Below are 14,225 nucleotides of genomic sequence, written 5' to 3' on the forward strand. Positions count from 1 at the left end.
ATGTGTTCTCACTGCATTTGTCGTGTAGATGAACATTGGGGCAGGGTGCCATCCCAATAAGGTGAAAGTATCAGGACCTGGAGTGGCCAAGACTGGCCTGAAGGCATTTGAACCAACATACTTCACTGTGGATTGTGCCGAGGCGGGACAGGGTAAGAAATTTAACTCTAAAAGAACTAGATGTAAACTAATATTTTCATGTCTTTTTGGGGCAAATAAGCTTAGTGTTGTTTTTGTCCTCCTGTTTTTCTAGGTGACATCAGCATAGGCATAAAATGCGCTCCAGGTGTTGTGGGACCTGCTGAGGCTGACATCGATTTCGACATCATTAGAAATGACAATGACACATTCACCGTCAAATACACCCCCCCTGGAGCAGGCAGCTACACAATCATGGTGCTGTTTGCTGAGCAGGTAAGAGGAAGCACAAGTGTATGTGGTGAATGGTCTAGTGAGGTTTCTTTTATTCAAACTAGTTTCATTTTCTAGGCCATTCCCCTGACGCCCATCAGAATCAAGGTTGATCCCTCTCATGATGCCAGCAAGGTTAAAGCAGAAGGCCCTGGACTCAACCGTACTGGTGAGGAAAACGTATTTAATAAAATGGGGGGAAAAAAATAAGTAGACAATTATTTAGTATGACCAACACATTCAGTTAAAAAGTTTTCAGTTTTGTTTTTTAGTTTAAAGGGGAATCTCCAATGCTGTTATTTCTTTTCAAGGTGTGGAGCTGAACAAACCCACTCACTTCACTGTGAACACCAAGGCCGCAGGCAAAGCTAGGCTTGACGCTCAGTTTACTGGACCCACCAAGGGAGAGGCGTTCCGTGACTTTGAAATCATCAACAATCATGACGGCACCCACACTGTTAAATACACCCCTGTTCAACAGGTGAGCCAATGTTTGCTCTTGAAGTCTCCATGACTGGTGATGCTTGGTTTTGAAAAGAATATTGCCGTGTTTGAATATTGTAACTATGGTTTTCTAAATGTTATTTAGCAAATGAGTACTGCTGCAATCTAAGTGCTCATTTTCTTCTGTAGGGCAATATGGGTTTGAATGTCACATATGGTGGTGATCCCATTCCCAAGAGCCCGTTTGCTGTAGCAGTCGCCCCATCCCTGGATCTCAATAAAGTTAAAGTGGCTGGTATTGGAGATAGTAAGTTATCACTTTACTTGTCTAGCTTGCCAGTTAACCTGAAAGTCACGAATGAGAGTTGCTTTGACATCTTTGACTAAATGTAACATTGAAACGTCTGTGAGGCTGCTTTGAAATGTGTTGTGAAAAGTGCTATACAAATAACCTTTGATTGGATTGAATCACCTTTAACCTTTTACAAGTCAAAATTATCTGCTCTTTATTTTTTTTAGCAATGACCGTCGGCAAGGATCAGGAGATCACAGTCAAGTCCAAAGGAGCAGGTGGCCAGGGCAAGGTTGGCGCCAAGGTCACAGGTCCATCTGGCAAATCGGTGCCTTGTAAAGTTGAACCAGGCCTGAGCCCAGAAACCAGTCACGTCCGTTTTATCCCCAGAGATAAGGGACCCTATGAGGTTGAACTGACATTTGATGGCGCCCCCATCCCCGGCAGTCCGTTTCCCGTGGAAGCCATTGCACCTACTGACCCATCTAAGGTAAGGCAGTTTAGAAACCTAGGAATTAAATATTATTGGCAGTTTAACAAGGCGACAACAAGGCGTCAGGAAAAGCTCTTTGTGGGGTGTTTATTCTATAAACTGTAATTTGCTTAATGTTGCACGACTTCTCAGTGAGTGGTTTTGGCGTCGAAGTCCCATATTTGCTTTAGCAGTGGAACAAATATACCCTTTCATTCATATCCCCTCTTCTCATGTATAGGTGCGATGTTCTGGGCCAGGTCTGGAGCGAGCTAAGGTTGGCGAGCCAGGACAGTTTGTGGTCGATTGCACTAATGCTGGTCCTGCTGAGCTGACTATTGAGATCATCTCAGACAATGGCACCGAGGCTGAAGTCCATATTCAGGACAATGGGGATGGAACCTACACCATCACTTACATCCCTCTGTACCCTGGAGCTTATACTCTCACCATCCGCTATGGTGATCAGGATGTGCCAAACTTCCCAGCCAGACTCAACGTGGAGCCTGCTGTGGAAACCGGTGGAGTGAAAGTGTTCGGACCTGGAGTGGAAGGCAAAGGTAGTGTGGTGTTCTCAGGTTTATCAAGCAGGAGTTCCTCTTGTCTTGGCTTATTTAGCCACTTTGAATGATTGTCTGTAGGTGTTTTCCGGGAGGCCACTACTGATTTCACTGTGGATGCTCGTCCTCTCACCAAAACGGGTGGCAATCATATCAAGACTTGTATCAATAACCCATCAGGCAACCGCACAGAAGCTCTGATTAGAGACCTGGGAGATGGCACCTACCAAGTGGAGTACACGCCCTATGAGGAGGGTGAGTTTCAGCACAACTTTTAAAAATTGTAAAAATTTGGTTTATTATGGGTTGCTTTTACACCAGTCTTCTATATTGTATGTTAATAGGCACACACAGTGTTGAGGTTACATACGATAATGCCCCAGTTCCCAAGAGCCCGTTCCGTGTGCCAGTGACCGAGGGTTGTGACCCAGCACGTGTGCGTGTACATGGTCCAGGACTTCAGTCTGGCATCACTAACAAACCCAACAAGTTTACAGTGGAGACCCGGTGGGTAGATTCAACACTCTGCTATTTGTTTTAATCTTGAGCTAAAATCAGTTGCTGTGTCAATAGGTCTGGTTTTAAGGTTCTCTGCCTCACTTCATGTTTGTGTTTTGATGCAGTGGGGCCGGTACAGGTGGCCTGGGGCTGGCTATGGAGGGACCCTCTGAGGCCAAAATGTCCTGCACTGATAACAAAGATGGCAGCTGTTGTGTTGAATACATCCCATATGAGCCAGGCACATACAACCTCAATGTTACCTATGGAGGCCAACCAATCACTGGTCAGCATTTTTACATGTGCTAGTATTTTCTTTCTGTCTCTCTCTTTTTTTTTTTTTTAAATTTGTTTTTATTGTAATTTATTTGTTTATTTTTGTATTTTCTTTTTTTATAATGTAGTAGTATTAGAATATGGGGATAGAGTAGGCAGGAAGTTAGAGGTTGTTATTTTGTTTTGGCATATGCTCCTTCCTGAAGTCATTTTAATCCTTAAAGTCATTAATTTGTGAAATCATTTATCATATGTTTTGAAATCATTTATTTTAAAGCTTCTAAATAAATCAAATGTAAAAAGTGATGTCCACGATACTGTTGATGCAACTAAAGTGAAATGCCAGGGTCAGGGGCTTGGGAACAATGTGCGTGCCAATATCCCACAGGTCTTTTCTGTGGATACAAGCAAGGCTGGAGTGGCTCCCTTGCAGGTCAGAGTGCAGGGACCCAAAGGTGAGACCGTGATTCAATAATCATCTTGTTTATTTGGCTTTTTCCCCCCTCCATTGATTTAAGAGGACTGTTTGTTGTGTAGGTGTCGTGGAGCCTGTTGAGGTGGTGGATAATGGTGACCAGACTCACACTGTCAGCTATGTACCCACCAGAGAGGGGCCGTATTCTATTAATGTCCTGTATGCTGATGAAGAGATCCCACACAGGTAAACTCCAGGCTCAGATCAATGACTTACCACCCTGTAAATCAAAATGAGTTTTGAAAATGGATTGTAAACATGCAAGTTTTGTTTCTGGTTCTCTTTTTACCTGGAATTTGCATTAAGAATATATACATAGAAACTGTCATCGCTTAACAAAGTGTACTAAGTGTACCTTCTGCATTGTTGATATGGAGTACTTTCAATTAAGAAATATTTGATGCATTTTATCCTTTAATATTTAACAGCATGATGTGTAATCAGTTTTTGCTGTGGTCTTCAGTTGGCATTAAAGTATTGTGAAGTTTCAGTGGTGTTGGCATCGACTACTGGAGTTGATATTATAGCAGGCCTGTTGCATTTTTAAACTCCCTTGGTCCCTGTCCTTCCCTGCTGTTTATTTCCCCTCTCACACGCTCATCTTGGTCTCTTTATTCAGTCCTTATAAGGTGAAGGTTCTGCCCACTCATGATGCTAGTAAAGTCCGTGCCAGTGGCCCTGGTCTGAATACCACCGGTGTGCCTGCCAGTCTGCCTGTGGAGTTCACTATTGATGCCAAAGATGCAGGAGAGGGACTCTTGGCGGTCCAGATCACTGTGAGTTGATGCGTTTTACTCTTTACAGCCATAAAGTTGCCATGGTCTCTTTCAACGTTTTTTGCACTGTTTGGTTCTTAATGCTTGTTTTAGGACCCTGACGGGAAGCCAAAGAAGGCTAACATTCGTGATAATCAGGATGGGACGTATCTTGTGTCCTATGTGCCTGACATGACTGGCCGCTACACTATTCTCATCAAATACGGTGGTGATGAGATCCCATACTCTCCATATCGTATCAGAGCCCTGCCAATGGGAGATGCCAGCAAATGCACAGTCACAGGTATGTAATGCTCAGGTTGGATCAGTTGAAATAAATTACCATTCCATTCATTACTGATTGCTACACTTTGCAGGCCCCTTTCCATTCATTTTAAACTAATCTATTGAGCTCTAAACATAAAAAGCAATATAATAATTTGGTAGGGCAGCGTGATGTTGAAATAAAATCAATGTAATCGGTATTGCTTAATGTGATAATCAAATTACACAATATAGATTAAAAATGTAATACGAAATATAGCTGAAACACTGTCCTGAGCTGCATACAGTGCCATGTGTCACTCTGAAACCAGCAGTGTAATTTGCCGACAGTTTAACACTTGAAAATTTAAAATTAGAATGTAAATATTAGTGTTGTGATTTTACTGTTATACTTTTTTATTTTTCCTAAATGGTCAAAAAAAATTGTGTAGTATTATTGCAATTTTAATTTGTACTTATTTTGCAGTTACATCATTAAATGTCAATTTAATGAGAATTTGGTTATGAAAACAACAATTTTTCAAGTTTTATGAATTGTTCAACACTTTTATACAAAAGTATGGTTCGCACTTCAAAAAAAAGTTTCAGATTTAAAAATTGTAACTATTCAAATCATCTGGTGAAAATTCCTGTATTGTTTTCATATCACAAAATATGAAATTGCAGTGTCAGTTTTTCAAAATACTTTTTTTCTGAAAAATGAGCCAAACTGCTTGATGTCCATATTACAGAAAGGAGAGGGTAAATGTACCTCTTTATTTACCCATTTCTGGTGTCTTAAGATGTCCACCATTTTTCTATCTAATCTAAACCTCAATGTTCAGGCTGGTTGTTACAAGGGAACAGATTTTGATCCTTTTGCGTAAAGTTTGTTCTGTGTACTGCTCCCATCTTCATCCCCCACCCAGAAACACACCACCTGTTGTGCAGCGCTGCTCACATTCCCATCACTTCATTCCTCACTTCTGTTTTATCTTTTGCACACATTGTTGTATTTTGCCCTGATTGTTACTTTTTCACTTTTTCTCGCTCTGCTTCACGGTCTCTCAGTCTCAATCGGAGGTCACGGTTTGGGTAAGCGCTTTGAATAATGCTCTAGTCTTGTCATTTGGTACTGCATGCAGAATTGCACGGTGTCCAATACCAACGGCCTCATAATTTGCCATCCTATCCACTACTATAGCTAAGACGTAGTCCATATGTAGATTACCTTGCATTTCCCGCCATTTCAAAATGACTCCAAGTACAACAACATCTCAAAGTAGTTGATGATTGCAGGTGACTAATGACTAACTTACCAGGTCTTTAATATGCCAGTATGGTGGAATGTACGTGTACTGATATTGTTTTCCTCAGCTTGCGTATTTTTCTTTTGTATTAGTGGTCGCATCATTAAATCGACAGCTCTGGAAATCGAGGTAACAGACAAAAAGGATAGTGGATCTATAATTTTAAAGTCACAGAGGAGTATTACATTTTGCATTAAATCTTAACCTGTATAGACGGAGTAGATCTCTTTAAATGATGGATCCCAAATCTCTAAAGCTGTTGCCTTGATGCTCCAGACATTTTGCATTAGTGCATGGTGGAATGTAACTATGGAGGGATGGGTACTAAACTATCTAATAACAAGACATCTGTCTGCATGATACCCGTTACTAAACCTTTCTCTGCATTCTGTAGGTGCTGGAGTTGGTCCAACTATTCAGATCGGAGAGCAGACGGTCATCACTGTGGATGCAAAGGCAGCTGGGAAGGGCAAGGTGACGTGCACGGTGTGCACTCCGGATGGAGGCGAGGTGGATGTGGACGTAGTTGAAAATGAGGATGGAACATTTGACATCTTCTACACAGCACCCCAGCCTGGCAAATATGTCATCTGTGTGCGCTTCGGCGGAGAACACATCCCCAACAGCCCCTTCCAAGTCACGGTACATATATGCCATACAGATCCTTTGTGTTCATATGGAGCGCTGTTTATTCATTTCAAATGTTGAACTCTCACAGGAAAATCTTTCCAGCAGGATAGTGTTAAATGTACACTGTGAACCTTTAGTGCAAAACCACCATTCCAATGTGAATAAATTCGTAGCTTATTCTTGCAGTTACACTGTTGTGTTAGCATCAACATGCAATTTAAGGGATTAGTTCACCCAAAAATGAACATTGTCATCCTCGCGGTGTTCCAAAACCGAATTACTTTCTTTCCTCTAGGGTAGCGGTTGACTCAGGCCCCTCATTGTCCAACAACCAAAATATTCAAAGCCCCTCAGTATTGGCAAAGATATTTTCTCTTGTATTTCTGCTGTAATTATGACAGCACTGCTTGTTTTCAAATTTTGTTCACAGAAACTGGGAGTGATAAATTAAATGGGAAGACATAATATATTAAATTGAAAGAAAATTTATTTGATTTCTATAAGTTTAAGATACTGTATCTGTATGTTTCTTTAAAATAGATTGAGAAGTTTAAAAAACTTTTAGGACAAGGCCTTTTCAAGCCTTAACTTCAAAATGTTTTTAATTTTATGCGACATGTTCATAGCAAATTTGAGCATGTTGCTGGCATGTATTAATACTTCCATGTTTTAGCATAAATTTAAAGTATCTCTAAAAGTAATTAAGTAATTAAAGTTTGAATGTTTAAATTTGAATTTTTGACAGTTGGTGTTTGAAGAGTCTTGGCTCATTTGAACATTTCATCAGTGTAGATCTATGGGATTTGAGTTTTTTTGTTTTGTTTTTAATTTATCGTTGATTTAAGGAAAACCGTAAGTCTGATCATAGGAAAGATACAGCATACAGTAAGTCAGAATAACCTGAATGTCTGGCCTGAGTTTGCTCATGGATTGAAAACTCTAGGCTCTGTTAATGATGGTGATTTTGGTCTCAGAGGAAGGCCACATTGTTGTATTTGAGTCCTTACTGGAGTGATGACTGTATTGTGTAACCAAACTCGCACTCTTAAATTTTCAGGACTCTCAGCCATTTTTCTGCATTTCTTCTGTGAGAACTGAAGCATACTGGACAAGTTCATTTTGTGTGTGTTTATAGAATCAATTTTTTTTTCTTTTTTTCTAAAATGCAATTCCTGTTAAGTTTACTGTTGAACCACTGTGCTGAGGCAAATATCATTTAGTGACATTTTAGCCAATTCCTCACACAAAAACTGGTTTTAGAAAAACGTAAGGGTCAAAATTGACAGCATTTGAATTTCAGGATGAACTGTTGTTTGGCAAGAATCTAGATCTCTTAAAGTGGCTTCTGGTTGAACAGCTTTGAACCGGAGGTGGTTGTTATTAAAGGGATTTCATCTTTGATTCTGTTGCCCTGTCTCAGGCTTTGGAAGGTGACTCTCCTGACCAACTAATGCAGCAGACCCAGAACCTGCAGTACGCCTACGCGCCCAACATGGGCCAGCCATGGGTACTGACACACCCCTCTTTCCTCCCCGTCTCCATGTCCTGCTCTGCTACTGATGAGTCCCAAATCAGTCCTACGTCCTTCCCCTTTTCACCCTCCTGTTTTTCTCTTCCTCCAGGTTTAGGGTTTATTTCACCTAATTTCCAATGATTCTGCTTTGTGGACTCTTAAATACATTTTCATTGAATCAGAATGACAGCCATTTTGGAAAACACTAAATGTGGGGAATCACACATTTGAACAAAATGGCTGGTTGTTGCCGAGCTTAAGCTGTGTGTTTGACACTTTCATTGTCTCTTGTGTGGGCATTTAGATGTTGTTGTTGTTGTTCTTGTGTGTGTGTGTGTGGTACATCATCGTTGGTCACGTTGTCACTTGTCTGCTTGGCTTTTTCTCCACCCCTTCTCCAGATTGGTCAATCACTGACTGATCCTGCAATCTCTCATTAGAGTGTCATTCTCTCTGTGTTGGTGGCTGCTTCATCATCCTCGCCATCCTCATCTCCATTATCAATGGTTTTTAAAAAAAAAAAATTAAGGGTACTGTTGTCATGTCTACTGTTTGTGCGCTTCATCTCCATTCATGATATAAGTGTGTTTTCTTGGCATCAATATACAGTTCACTACCGTTAAAAAGTTTGGAGTCACGAAGATTGTTTTATTATTATTAAACAAAACTGTGATCCCTTTTCAGTTTATTTGATTAATAGACATTTTACACAAAAATATTAAGTAGCACAACTGGTTTTAACATTGATAATATTAGAAATATTTCTTGATCACCAAATCAGTATATTAGAATAATTTCTGAAGGATCATTTGACACTGAAGACTGGAGTAATTGTCACAATTCAGGCAAATGCATTTGAAAGACTTTTCAAAAACACTTTGAAGTCTTATAGACACCAAAATTTTAACTGTAGTATATGTAGACCTCAGCCATAACTTTATATTCTCAGGATGTCAGTTTAATATTATTCTTTGTCTGCTGTTGATCATGTATCTTGTATAAACTCATGACCTAGTAAATTAAACACAAAGTGGAATAAAAAGTAACATTGAACCAATTAAGCAATAAGCAAATCCTGATTACTTGACATAAGCCTCAGAAACTAACCCATTAGTTACAGATCTTCAGTTTCTGATGGCAATCTGAGTTCAGTGTCGACCTTATGGTTAGTTTTGATCTGACTGATTCCCCTCTTCTTCCTCACAGGCTACAGACGGGCAGTTGGGCATGAACGGACTGGATGTAGCTGGTCTGAGACCCTTCGACTTGGTCATTCCTTTCACCATCCAGAAAGGAGAAATTACAGGTATTCTACTCTTCTGTTATTGGACAGATTTGTAATGTCCTGATTTCTACAAGAAGATTCTTGTGTACCCCACGCCTTACAGGTGATGTGAGAATGCCTTCTGGAAAAGTGGCCAAGCCTGATATTACCGATAACAAGGACAGCACAGTCACTGTGAAATACGCCCCAACTGAGGCTGGCCTGCATGAGATGGACATTAAATACGACGGAATACACATCCCAGGTAAAAGAACCTGTAATTGGCCACTTGTTTCTTTTTCCAGCCATACAAACAAGTTTACAAGAGATAAATACTTAAAAAAAAATTTTTTTTGGGGGGGGGTTAATCAGTATATAAACTGCTCAAGAAATCCTTCTCTTGCGTCTTAGGAAGTCCACTGCAGTTCTATGTGGATTATGTCAACAGTGGTCATGTGACTGCCTATGGTCCTGGTCTAATTCATGGCATGGTTAATAAACCTGCAGTCTTCGCTGTCAACACCAAGGATGCTGGAGAGGGTATAGATGCTCACATATTGACCAATTCAGCTTTTATTTTATTTATCCTATTTATTTATTAACTTTTTTTATTTACCAACTTCCTTAGTTTTATTTCTTATTTTTTTATATCCTGTTGGTTTTTTTCCCCCTTAATTTTCTTAATTCATTAATTATTTATTATACTAATGCTTAAGCCATTCTGTTATTTAACAGACGACCTTAAACTCTATAGTGTGAACAGCCCAAAATGGAAAAACTGGTTACAATATTTCTTGTTTATTAGGTGGTCTGTCTCTGGCCATCGAGGGTCCGTCAAAGGCAGATATCAGCTGCACTGATAATCAGGACGGTACCTGTACGGTCTCTTACCTCCCTGTTCTTCCTGGAGACTACAACATCATTGTCAAGTACAACGACAAGCACATTCCCGGCAGCCCTTTCATGGCCAAGATCACAGGTGCTTTAAGTGCTGCTTTGAGATTTGGAAGCAAAAAAGTCCATTCATGTCCATTGTTTAAAGTGAAGTCATCAAATCTGTGTCTGTCCGCAGGCGATGACTCGATGCGCATGTCTCATCTGAAGGTGGGCTCATCGGCTGACATCCCTCTAGACATCGGCGAGCTGGACCTCAGCCAGCTGACCGCATCTCTTACCACCCCCTCTGGCCGGGAGGAGCCGTGTCTGCTCAAGATGCTCAGGAATGGGCATGTGGGTAAGTGTTACGATGGAAGTGACAGTATGTGGAATGAAATGTGTGAAATCTGCAGTTGTTCTAATCGCATCTATTTCGGGCGTTTTCTCTCAAGGTATTTCCTTTGTGCCCAAGGAAATTGGAGAGCATCTGGTTAACATTAAGAAAAATGGACGTCATATTCCTAATAGCCCCATCTCAGTCATGATCAACCAATCTGAGCTCGGTGATGCCAGCCGCGTGCGTGTAACTGGTCAAGGCCTGAGTGAAGCCCGCACCTTTGAGCCTGCAGAATTTGTCATTGACACCAGAGATGCAGGTAAGATGTTCAAAAACAAAACGTTGGATTCTTTTTAATACTTATGAATTTATGAATCTAATTATTTTTGGTCATTTTTTTTTGTATTTAATTTATATATTTTTTTAATTAAATTTTCTTTTCTTTTTTTTTAGGATATGGAGGACTCAGCTTGTCTATTGAGGGACCCAGTAAAGCAGATATAAACACTGAAGATCAGGAAGATGGCACCTGCAAAGTCACTTATTACCCCACAGAACCAGGAAATTACATTATTAACATCAAATTTTCAGACCAACATGTTCCAGGTATTTACTAGCAGTGTTGCACTTTCAGAATGACAGTATGTTCAAAAACAAAATGTTGGATTCTTTTTAATACTTATGAATTTATGAATCTAATTATTTTTGGTCTCATTTTTTTTTTTGTATTTAATTAAAAAAAAATTTAATTCAATTTTCTTTTCTTTTTTTTAGGATATGGAGGACTCAGCTTGTCTATTGAGGGACCCAGTAAAGCAGATATAAACACTGAAGATCAGGAAGATGGCACCTGCAAAGTCACTTATTACCCCACAGAACCAGGAAATTACATTATTAACATCAAATTTTCAGACCAGCATGTTCCAGGTATTTACTAGCAGTGTTGCACTTTCAGAATGACAGTTGTAGTTAGTCCTTTATTGATGTATGATTCCACAGACTGTTTAACTTCACCCGTTATGCTCCTCCAACAGGAAGTGCTTTTACCGTCAAAGTGACAGGAGAGGGTCGGATGAAGGAGAGCATCACCCGCAGAAGAAGAGCTGCCTCTGTGGCCAATGTTGGCAGCCAGTGCGACCTCAGCCTGAAGATCCCTGGTAAAACTTGTGGGAAAAATATTAACATAATCATCATAAACAATTCCCTCCTTTAACACTTCTACATCGGTCGCCCTCTGTACTTTTTGATCCACAGAGATCAGCATCGCAGACATGACCGCTCAGGTGACCAGCCCATCTGGCAAAGTACACAAGGCTGAGATCATGGAGGGAGAAAACAACACGTACTGCATTCGCTTCGTGCCCACGGAGATGGGTGTGCACACGGTCAGTGTGAAGTATCAAGGTCAGCATGTCCCCGGATCCCCCTTCCAATTCACTGTGGGTCCTCTTGGAGAGGGAGGCGCCCATAAGGTCCGTGCAGGAGGCCCAGGATTAGAGAGAGCAGAGGCGGGTGTACCAGGTATGAGGTGTTGGTCTGTCTTTACATATTCGGTGTCAAATTAGTTTTAACGGTCACATTTTGGCAAAATTTCATATGCACTTTCAAATCAAGCAGCTTTCCATTGGTCAACATGGCATTAACAACTGCAAAATCTATGTTGGGATATCTTTCACCTTCAATTGTGTGGAATATGATTGAAAAGACAAATTTGCAGAACAATGATCTTAATGCTTCATGTTTTCCCCTTGTGCAGCTGAGTTCAGCATTTGGACCCGTGAAGCAGGAGCTGGTGGTCTGTCCATTGCGGTCGAGGGACCCAGCAAGGCAGAGATTGCATTTGAAGACCGCAAGGATGGATCCAGTGGTGTCTCCTACATTGTCCAGGAGCCTGGTGAGGCTTTTGTTCTGAATTCTCCCTGTTCTTCCTTATGGTAGGTTTTAAGCGTCTAAGCTGACTGCTTTCCATCCATTTCAGGCGATTATGAAGTATCCATCAGATTCAATGATGAGCACATCCCTGACAGTCCATTTGTGGTGCCTGTGGCCTCACCATCTGATGACGCCCGCCGTCTCACTGTTGCCAGTCTTCAGGTGAGGCTTCGAGAAAGACAGACATTTGTCCACCCAAAACAACTCCAAAGTCAACCCTTGGCACAGCAGCCACAATAGGGCCTTTCGCACCGCAGGAACCTTTTCATAGTACCAGAACTAATTGTGGAACTACCCACTTTTCGGCACAAGTCAACCCTTGGCACAGCAGCCACAATAGGGCCTTTCGCACCACAGGAACCTTTTCATAGTACCAGAACTAATTGTGGAACTACCCACTTTTCGGCATGTTCGCACCGCTGGAACTGGGAGCGATTTTAGTACCGGACTGCCTTTTTCGAGAACCAAATTAGCTCCTACTCCGGAGCAGGGTCTAACCAGCACAACTGGTACTAATCGTGGCGTAAGTAGACATTGATTGGCCAAACTCGTACAAAAACGCCCTCACCCGCCATGATTTAAAACGCTGTGTAAACACTGTAAACATTGTCAACTTATTTCGCAAGAATGGAGAGCAGCAATAGATGGACGGACGCTGAAGTGCAGGCACTTGTAGCAAATGTAGCACTGCCAGATGTCGTTGGAGATTCTTAGTCCTCCTTTCCGTTCTTTCAATCGCTTTACGTATACGTCGACATTCAATGTCCATTATTGTGAAACCCGCAAGACACAACAAAAACCGCTCCGATCACCGCGTCCTCCATCCTCCTGTTGTTAACGTAGTTCTTGGTTTCTGTTGTTGAATGCCGCGCACAAATGACGTCGCTGTCGACCAGCTTACGTCACTACTTAGTACACACTGTCGGTGCGAATGCAACCCTTTAAATGGTACTGGGAAATAGTTCGCGCAAAATCGTCCCAGTACTTTAGTACCGTACATTTAGTTCTGGAACTAAAAATGACAGTGAAAACATTACCTCACATTAAACAAATCAAACTTGGCTTCATGTCATGGTACTATCTCAAATACAGGAAAGGAGAGGTAAATGTCATACAGCACTACACATGCTCTCACATACATGCACACTTTTGATAACTGCGTAATGAGTAAATCTTTTACTTCAACTATTGATAAATGAAGTCAAAATATTGCATACACATCACACCAAAAAGGCCCCAGTTATCAGTTGCTGCTGTGTTCACGGGCTGCACTGGGGTTTCTGGGATATTGAAGGACTGTTTGTAATTCTCGTGCCTTGTCCTAAAGGCTCCCAACAGCCCTACCACCAACATGGCTGGAAATGATTGGCTAAAGGGTTAAAGAGGGCAAAAGAGGCTTGTTTGTCTTTCAGTTTTTTACTTTGAACTATTTCCTTTTTTGTATTGCTGGGGGTGGAGGGTTTTCATTTCTTGGTCTCTCAAAGCCTCTCTCTTTAACCCTGTTAGCCTGAAGGTAAGAGATGTAGTGTGTCATATTAGACGAGGGCCTGTTACATGTTTGTAGTGTCAGACTTTTACGCAGTTTTTGATGCTTGGTTGAGTGTGGCAGTGTTGTGTTAATGCAGGAGTCCGGATTAAAGGTGAACCAGCCGGCCTCTTTTGCTGTGAGCCTAAATGGGGCGAAGGGAGTCATCGATGCCAAAGTTCACAGCCCATCCGGAGCACTTGAAGAGTGCTGTGTTACAGAGATCGATGAAGGTAATGATGGGTTAAAGGTTTGACTGTGTTTTGCATTGTATGCTTGCACTTCAAAATGAAACCTATTGAGGCATTTACATATTTTTTGGAAATGAAGCATCCAGAAGAAAGATTAACGGCTTCAAAAAGGACTTAAATGTTGTTACTTGTATTACCAT

General features: G+C 41.2%; 1 protein-coding gene across 1 annotated transcript in view; it reads left to right on the forward strand.

The window, feature by feature from the left end:
* LOC107560941 (filamin-A-like) overlaps window positions 1-14,225 on the forward strand; it is a 35,200-nt gene that overhangs the window by 16,454 nt on the left and 4,521 nt on the right. The window contains 29 exon segments of the mRNA XM_016245248.1: window positions 29-152; window positions 254-414; window positions 490-580; window positions 723-892; window positions 1,045-1,162; window positions 1,375-1,666; window positions 1,668-2,179; window positions 2,261-2,434; window positions 2,524-2,686; window positions 2,803-2,979; window positions 3,257-3,408; window positions 3,491-3,614; window positions 4,048-4,204; window positions 4,298-4,487; window positions 5,519-5,542; window positions 6,152-6,399; window positions 7,808-7,894; window positions 9,107-9,206; window positions 9,289-9,429; window positions 9,576-9,704; window positions 9,970-10,143; window positions 10,237-10,398; window positions 10,493-10,696; window positions 10,831-10,983; window positions 11,412-11,534; window positions 11,632-11,898; window positions 12,134-12,271; window positions 12,356-12,471; window positions 13,935-14,067. Of these exon segments, the coding sequence (XP_016100734.1) occupies window positions 29-152; window positions 254-414; window positions 490-580; window positions 723-892; window positions 1,045-1,162; window positions 1,375-1,666; window positions 1,668-2,179; window positions 2,261-2,434; window positions 2,524-2,686; window positions 2,803-2,979; window positions 3,257-3,408; window positions 3,491-3,614; window positions 4,048-4,204; window positions 4,298-4,487; window positions 5,519-5,542; window positions 6,152-6,399; window positions 7,808-7,894; window positions 9,107-9,206; window positions 9,289-9,429; window positions 9,576-9,704; window positions 9,970-10,143; window positions 10,237-10,398; window positions 10,493-10,696; window positions 10,831-10,983; window positions 11,412-11,534; window positions 11,632-11,898; window positions 12,134-12,271; window positions 12,356-12,471; window positions 13,935-14,067 (4,804 nt within the window).

The sequence above is a fragment of the Sinocyclocheilus grahami genome, unplaced genomic scaffold (assembly GCF_001515645.1).
Source record: "Sinocyclocheilus grahami isolate Dianchi unplaced genomic scaffold, SAMN03320097.WGS_v1.1 scaffold747.1, whole genome shotgun sequence".
In the NCBI taxonomy this organism is placed as follows: domain Eukaryota; kingdom Metazoa; phylum Chordata; class Actinopteri; order Cypriniformes; family Cyprinidae; genus Sinocyclocheilus; species Sinocyclocheilus grahami.